Here is an 8836-nt window from a genome sequence, read left to right on the forward strand (position 1 = left end):
GATTTCCCTCTGTGTGTGTGTGTGTGTGTGTGTGTGTGTGTGTGTGTGTGTGTGTGTGTGTGTGTGTGTGTGTGTGTGTGTGTGTGTGTGTGTGTGTGTGTGTGTGTGTTTCTGTGTGTGCGTGTGTGTGTGTGTGTGTGTGTGTCTGTCTGTCTGTCTGTCTGTCTGGAATACAAGGGCTGGGTCCCTCTCTCTCTCTTAAGGTGTGTGTGTGTGTGTGTGTGTGTGCGTGTGCGTGCGTGCGTGTGTGTGTGCGTAGGCGGGCGGGCGGATGAGACAAGACAGCTCACTAAAGCAACACATGAGATAAACAGGTTTCACCCCCTGTTAATAATAATAAATAACGGAAACAGAAAAAACCTACGACGGAGAGTTAGGGCCAGGCTCAGGAAAAAATAAATTGTAATATAAATGTAAATCAATTTACTGGAATTAAGTTGTTATTTTTCGTGAAAAAATGAAACCCCGGGCCGTTTACTAGGTGTCTTCCCCCTCTCTTCCCCCATTTCAAATATGTGCTGAAGACTATATATATATATACAGGTATATACAGTACAGGCCAAAAGTTTGGACACGCTCAATGCGTTTCCTTTATTTTTATGACTAGTTACAATGTAGATTCTCACTGAAGGCATCAAAACTTTGAATGAACATGTGGAACTCTTTGCTAAACCATTTCAGGTGACTCCCTAATGAAGTGCATTGAGAGAGCACCAAGGGTTTGTAGCGCTGTCAAAAAAGCAAAGGGTGCCTACTTTGAGGAATCTAAAATATAAGACCTATTTAAGAGTCATTTCACACTTTTTTGTTAAGTACATAATTCCATATGTCCCTTCAAAGTGTTGATGCCTTCAGTGAGAATCTACAACGTAAATAGTCGTGAAAATAAAGAAAACGCATTGAATGAAAAGGTGTGTCCAAACTTTTGGCCTGTACTGTATATATATATATATATATATATATATATATATATATATATATATATATATGCAGTACAGGCATATAAAAAAGATATATTTTTTCTTCTAAGAAAAATAAATAAATATCTAATTTTTTTTTTTTTAATTTTAATATTTTTTCCCTCAACCTGGCCATAATACTCCGTCATATTAAACAGAAGGTGGAAAGAAAAACTAAATATTACAACAGAATTACTCTCGGCCGTAGCATGCAGTACAGAACACACTCAAATTCTTTAGAGTAAATGAGATCAGCTGATTTGTATGGCGCCCTCTATGGGTGAGATTGTGAAGTTTGCAAAGCCCTGTGATAAGGATAGAGTGTAGTAGAGAGACACCTAGGGATGCTCCAGGAGCCACTGGAAGAGGGGTACGCGGTGAGCTTCTCTGCCCGCCTGAGGGGCCTCGTCCCTGGGCTGCGGAGGGCTGTGTGTGTGGGTGTGTGTGTGGCTGTGGGTGTGTGAGTGGGTGTGTGTGTGTGTGTGACCGTCTTCACAGTAGCGTAGCAGTGTGTGTAGCAATTCTCCGACTCTCCACCGACGTTCACGGAGCCTCTGGACCACGGCAGGGAACTGAAAAATAGACAAAGATTTATTATTTTATAATTATTCATTTCAAACTATCTACAAAGGTGCTACGAGGAAACTTTTTATATTTCTGAAACAGTCTAATTTTTCCTCTGATGATCGTAAATGACATGTAACAGCAAACCAGACCATCAGTGCAAAGAATGCTATTTTTTTTGAATAGTTTTTCTTAATGCCTTTGTCATGGGTATACGCTCACCCAGGAACAATTCAAAGGTGTAATCTTGCCCATGTGGACTATCAAGATTTGGCCCCTCTCTTGCTCTGAACGGGCACGTTTACAGAGCCTAGGCTGTGTATCAACACCGGATGTATTCCAGCGCACACACACAGTACGGATAGGTAGCAGATTATGAGGAAATATTCACTGATTTTGACAACACACGTTCTCCAGAATCACTGAAAAGGTTACTTGAGTTCAGTAGATAACCACCTCTCTATTTTTATTTTTTTTAACCTTTTATTTATACAGGTAAATCCCATTGAGACCGAAGACTCTTTTGCAAGGGAGACCTGTTTTCCTTTCCCACGTTACCATTCACACACACATTCATACACCGATAGCAGCAGGCTAACTATCGACATTCACACGAGGCAAGGTGGGTGAAGTGTCTTGCCCAAGGACACAACAACTATGACACAGGTGGCAGGGCGGGGATCGAACCTCCAACCCTTTGAACATCGGCCGACCCGCTCTACCACCTGAGCCACAGTCACCTCAGAATATCCATATCATCACACTCTTACATTATACAACTGGTTTTGCTTGATCATCACATCAGCTTGTGGGTTTTCAGCTCTTTGTCTCCGTAGCAACTGGAAACCAGGATACGACCAAAACAAGATCATCAAAACCAACATCAACACACTCTGAGATAGAGAATTCTGTCATTGGAGCTAACCGGCTTCGTCTTAATGTTTAGGAGTAAATACCACAATGGTTTGGTTTAGGTAATTACAGGTGTAGTCGTTTGATGTCAAAATCAGTGAATATCTCCTGATGTGGGTGCTGAAAAAAGATGCAGTGTTGATACGCAGCAGCCTAGTGCTGTGTCTGAAATCGCGCACTTACGTAAGTGCACTTACATTGAGTGCACTTTATTATCCCTACAGTACACTTACTTATAAACGAAGTGCTCTCATTTCTCCAGTGTTCTGTCCAAACTGCCGTCGCGCACCTACCGGAAATGAGTTTGCATTTTGACGGTTCTTCTTCTGTGGTATTTTTTTCTGCTTGCGTTACCGATAGCCAAAACAGACACGTTAGTTGCGGAAATACAAAACAAATGTGTAAGTTAACTTTTGTAGAGCGCTTCCGCCTCCACGGTTGCTTCAAGCTCCTCTATTTTGATTTTAATGTCCCGTCCTCTCCGCTACGTAGGCAAGATGGCGGCCGTTGAGTGTGGAAAGTGTCCATTGCTCCACACTCAAGTTTTAGACCGTTTTGAGTGCACGACTGAGGATCTTACAGTGCACTGCATTTTGGCACACTCTCCGGTTTTGCGCAAAGTGCACTCAAAAAAGTAAGTGTAAGTACAGAAGTGCGCGATTTCAGACACAGCATAAGTTTTTGATTTTAATTTTATTCCAGACACAGAGAGAAAACGGTCCATAATATAATACAAAAACAGTAAAAAGACAAACAACAATAAAAAAAGACTAAAAAAGACTCCAGCTGTCAGTTCCACACTACACAAAGAGTGTTCAGATATTAGCATATAGGCTAAAGCGCCAATGGTTCCATAATGTGGAAGTGAACCTAACCGCACTCATTGCAGGGTTCACTAGAGTTGTGATTATGCCGTTACATGACTCCGATAGTCTACACATACATCTGTACATAAGATTCCTGAGCACAGCAGGACAGGTGGGCACATTAACACTGACAAACATTTGGCTTGCACTGCTAGACTAGGCTTTGTGGCAGTGGCGAAGTGGGTAGGGAGATCGCCTCTGGAGTGCAGGGTCGGAGGTTCGATCCCCCGTCTCCCCGCCACATGTCGAAGTGTCCCTGAGCAAGACACTGAACCCCAAATTGCTCCCGATGGTTCAGAGAGCGCCTTGCATGGCAGCTTCTACCATCGGTGTATGAGTGTGTGTATGAATGGGTGAATGTGGTAAGATATGTAAAGCGCTTTGGGGCTGAGAAAATCGGCTAGAAGGCGCTATATAAGACAAGTCCATTTACCATTTAGTAAAAAGGCATGTTGCTAGCTACTATCGTGGGCTCCACTTTGTTAACATACCAGTTGTGAGTTGCGAGTTTGGAAATAAAAGCTATGATACGGATTTTGATCTTGCCTCACTTTTTTAAAACACACTGCTATTATTTTGAACACAACTGTACCAGCTTACAGAGTCTAGGTTGTGTATTAACACTGGATTTTTTTTTCGCACACAGTACAGACAGGTAGCGGATCATGAGGAGATATTCACTGATTTCGATCAAAAGGGATTTTGACAACAAGCGTTCTCGAGAATCACTGACTACACCTTTAATGCAATTACTGAGACAGACAGACAGACAGACAGACAGACAGACAGATAGACAGATAGACAGATAGACAGATAGACAGATAGATAGATAGATAGATAGATAGATAGATAGATAGATAGATAGATAGATAGATAGATAGATAGATAGATAGATAGATAGATAGATAGACAGACAGACAGACAGACAGACAGACAGACAGACAGATAGATAGATAGATAGATAGATAGATAGATAGATAGATAGACAGACAGACAGACAGACAGACAGACAGACAGACAGACAGACACCACTCACCTGTTGTAGTTCTCTGTCTGGCCGTAGCTGTATGTGTGGTACGTCGGCCATGGAAGCGGCGGCCCACTGCAGCAGACTGCGTAGCTGGACGTCCAGGGTCACGGGCTGCCGGCCGCGGCCCAGATCCCTCACCTCCGAGTTGGCTATGACCAGCGCCGGGCGGGGGGTAAGAACCAGGGCCCGGTCCACACACACTGTGCCTGGAAGGGTGGGACAAGAAAAGCGGTTGAATTTAACATTTATTAGTCAATGATCTAAGTGAAATTAAAGCTGCAGTGCGTACATTTTGGAGAGTGGACAGAAATGTGGTTAATTTAAAAAGTGTTCGATCCAACTTTAAAGCTGTAGTGCGTAAATTATTACTCATTCTTGTACGAAAACTATGATTAAAAATGGCGTTTTTTTCATGACTAAGACGCAAAAAAGCAATTAGAAATTAAAGCTAAAAAATGGATTAATTCAACATGTTTCACTCTTTTTTTAGTCATTAATCTGTGCAGCCTATAAAGCTGTAGTGTGTAACTCCTGTCGCCCCCCATGAGGAATTCTGTGTAATTACAACATAACTGAGATCGCACAAACTTTCAATTTATTTTACTCTTTATTTGTCATTAATCTGGGCAACATTAAAGCTACGGTGTGTAACTTCTGCCGCCCCCCATGGGGAAATTCTGAGTAATTATAAAAACACTGAGACCCTATCACTGACTGCACAGGGGACAAAATGATTCATTGAATATTACTCATCCTAACAGCAATGGTAAATTCTTTAACAATTACTATGACCGAAAATTGCCCCCAGTTAGTCATTATTCCGTGCAGCGTTCAAAGACTATTACTGAAACAAGTTCGTCACCATATTGTTTCATGACTAAGACGAGACTTTGATAGGCTAAAAAAATATTTTTAATAATAAAAACTAGCAGGAAATGTATGTTTTGTTTTCGTTGACATGGTAGACATTTAAAAAAAAAAAATTAAGATAATTTTTTTGGGCATTTTCAAGCTTTATGAGACAGTACAGAGTTGAAATGGGGAGACAGAGAGAGAGAGAGAGAGAGAGAGAGAGAGAGAGAGAGAGAGAGAGAGGGGGGGGGGGGGGGGGATGACCTGCAGTAAAGGTCCACGGGTCGGATTTGAACCCGCGACCACTGCAACGAAGGCCGGAGCCGATATGGTACACGCTCTATCCACTACGCCACCGGAGCGCCCCGTAAACATTTTATTTTAAGTGACGAAAATGTTTTAGACTTCACCTTACTTGTGTGTATATATTCTACAGAAACTTTTATTTATACCTGCCTAGAAATTTAAAATGGAAATGAGCTACTGGCTATAATCTGGCATATTCTATCTGTCTGTCTGTCTGTCTGTCTGTCTGTCTGTCTGTCTGTCTGTCTGTCGATATACATTGTCCCTGATTTAAAATAAATAAAATAAAATGTTCTGTTTGAGCACAGTAAGACAGAGCCCAGATTACCATACACACCATTTCATTGCACAACCTGTATATGATCATGTCCCGAATATAGTCTGTTGAATCTTTCTGAATCCCAGTGAAGTTTTCCCACGCTCCTAAGCAGACCCAGTGTGTGTGTGTGTGTGTGTGTGTGTGTGTGTGTGTGTGTGTGTGTGTGTGTGTGTGTGTGTGTGTGTGTGTGTGTGTGTGTGTGTGTGTGTGTAGCCCCCTGCGCCACACAACGCAGGATGGGAGTGGAGCCCATGAATGAGCCTGTGTGTGTGAGTGTGTGTGTGTGTGTGTGTGTGTGTGTGTGTGTGTGTGTGTGTGTGTGTGTGTGTGTATGTGTGTGGGGCTATGTGGATATGGGGGTGGTAAAATCCCCCAAATACAGCACTCACACACACACACACACACTCAGAAAGAAACACACACACACACACACACACACACACACACACACACACACACACTCAGACAGGCAGACGGATGTGAGAGGAAAGAGACCAAGACCTCAAATTAGTGAGTATGGGGCCCCATCCTTTCTCCTCTTACATTATATCCCCTTCTGTCCAAAAAGTGTGCTATATTAAACTGTCATAATTTTCACCAAAAACTGCAATTTTCGGGTAAAACACACACACACACACACAGTCTCTTACACTCACACACACACACACACACACACACACACACACAGACACTCATATACACGCATAGACACATACAGTACACTCACTTTCACACAGACACTCATACACACACACAATGAAACAAACGCAGAGAAACACATTCATACACACTCATACACACACTGGCCCTCATTTATCAATCTTGCGTAGACCAGAAAAATGGGTGTACGTACATTTCCACGCAAATCTCGGCATTTATCAATATGGACGTGAGCGTAGGGTACGCTCAAATCCCACGCCAGCTCTCAGCTCGTGTACGCAAATTTGAAAACAGCTTGGACTCGCAGTGCAGGCTGTGCCGGGTAACCGATGACTTTGTTGGACACTTATTAGAAGATAATACAAATGCAGTGTTTGCTCAGACCGAAATAAAGATATTAATCACTTAAAATTGTGCAGCTTATGGTGCGCAACTGAGTAGGAGAGATGATTCAATAGTGCGCACACCGGCCACTTAGGAGGGCTGCATGGGACTGCGAAAGGGCAGTTATCTTCGACTTGGAGCAGCTGGGGGGACACTGAGGCACGGGGGCTGCATTCATTCAAAATGCTAGCCTAAGTATTAAATATGTAGTAGACATACACTGCTCTTTATGATACAAAAAAATACACGGCACAACATTCAGCTTAACATTTTATTTATTTGACGCACTTTGTAGATGTTAGTTCCTCTTTTAATGTGTCATTAATGCTAAAGCGAGCGATTTATTTCCACCGTTAACCGGCACGTTGTTCCTATCTGCTGGTGGAGCAGGACGGTGGGCGCTCTCAGCTGATCGCTGCCGGGTCGGCTTGTGCAGCTGACGGCCGGGCTGACCACTCTTGCCAAGCGCATGCTGTCATACAGTAAAACGCTAAATGTGTTATTTTTAGTTTTTAAAACCCTTTTGAATAGTGCTATCTAAAAGGGCCAATACATTCTAATCATTCAAATATCTGCAGACGTGTATTTATTTTATGGGGACCATTATCGGACAGTTGGTGCGTCTTTTTCTCCTCCACCACTTATGTTATGCCCGCAGCCCCGCACCCCCAGTTGGTTGCATTTCAGAACAGCAACACGCTTTTTTTAGAGGCGATTTTGAGTCAACACCAACGCTGTTGACTGCAGCAGTTATTTCCTTCCTAACTGCTGCCTTCTGTCGTTCTTTGATGCTGCTTGTAGGCTAATGCTCCGAAATGAAACTCTTTTTTTCTACTTTCGCTGTTATTCTGTCAATTTCTACTTCAGGGAAGTGCCGTATTGCGCATATCCATGTCGTAAAACCTCTGGGCGAGGCCTATAAACTGAGAAAATATAGGGGCGTGATACGCTCGTTTTCATCCGCCGCATTTATCAATAATGGCCTGGCGTACGCTGAGATTGGCGAGATACGCCTGTTTGATAAATACCACGCGACACCTGGCGTAGGGAGGTATTTGCGCCAGAATCTGCACCAGTTTCCACGCAAAATTGATAAATGAGGGCCACTGTCTCTTACACTCACACACACACACACACACACACACACACACACACACACACACACACACACACACACACACACACACACACACACTGTCTCTCTCACACACACACACACACACACACACACACACACACACACACACACACACACACGTATACTCTTGTTCGCATAAGCCTTTATTGATTTTGAGAACCCTAGCATTAGCCTTGAACGGTCCTAAGTGAAGTTACAGGCAGTAAGATAGATCTTACCACTGGATTCTTCTTTGACGTCCGTCTCCTTCTCTTCTGTGTTGTCACTGTTAGGATGAAAAATGTCAATAAAGTTAGTAAAATTGTTAATTTTATCATGTTAATAGTTACTTTAAGTGTTTATATACATCTCCAAATGTCCCCTTAAAGCTGGGGTATGTGATTTCTGATTGGTCAAAGTTAACATGAGCTCTACACTTTGACCAATCAGAGAGAGGCTCCGATTCTCTGTTCTTATTGGCTGTTGGGACTGTCCATTCACTTTGGCACGGCTTTGTTGGTGTAGAGCGTGTCAGGGAGGGACCATAGGGGAGGGACCAAAGAGAACAAGTGGAGCGGTTGAGGTATTTGGATTCAAATCTCTATCCCAACTGCTGTTTTCTCCCCAAATCCTCCACCCCAGCTTTAAGTATGCGTAGTCACTGCAGGTGAATAGGGTAACATTTTTAACTTATAGAAAATACCATGAAACTTCGACAGTTGATTACTTACAAATGTGTGTGTACATTTGCATATCTTTGAAGCTATGTGCAATCAGAACCATCATGTTCAAAGGGCATCATAAACGTGCACACACACCCATCTGCAAACAAACACACACACACACACACACACACAAACAAACACA

At 42.8% G+C, this 8836-nt stretch overlaps 1 protein-coding gene across 1 annotated transcript in view; it reads right to left on the reverse strand.

Moving 5' to 3' along the window:
- Positions 1–1085: 1085 nt before the first annotated feature.
- akap11 (A kinase (PRKA) anchor protein 11) overlaps positions 1086–8836 on the reverse strand; it is a 32634-nt gene continuing 24883 nt past the window's right edge. Inside the window, 3 exon segments of the mRNA XM_080037951.1 lie at positions 1086–1531; positions 4338–4537; positions 8209–8255. Coding sequence (XP_079894077.1) covers positions 1298–1531; positions 4338–4537; positions 8209–8255 — 481 coding nt within the window. The 3' untranslated portion in view covers positions 1086–1297.

Source organism: Ammodytes marinus (genome assembly GCF_949987685.1).
Source record: "Ammodytes marinus genome assembly, chromosome: 12".
NCBI lineage: Eukaryota > Metazoa > Chordata > Actinopteri > Uranoscopiformes > Ammodytidae > Ammodytes > Ammodytes marinus.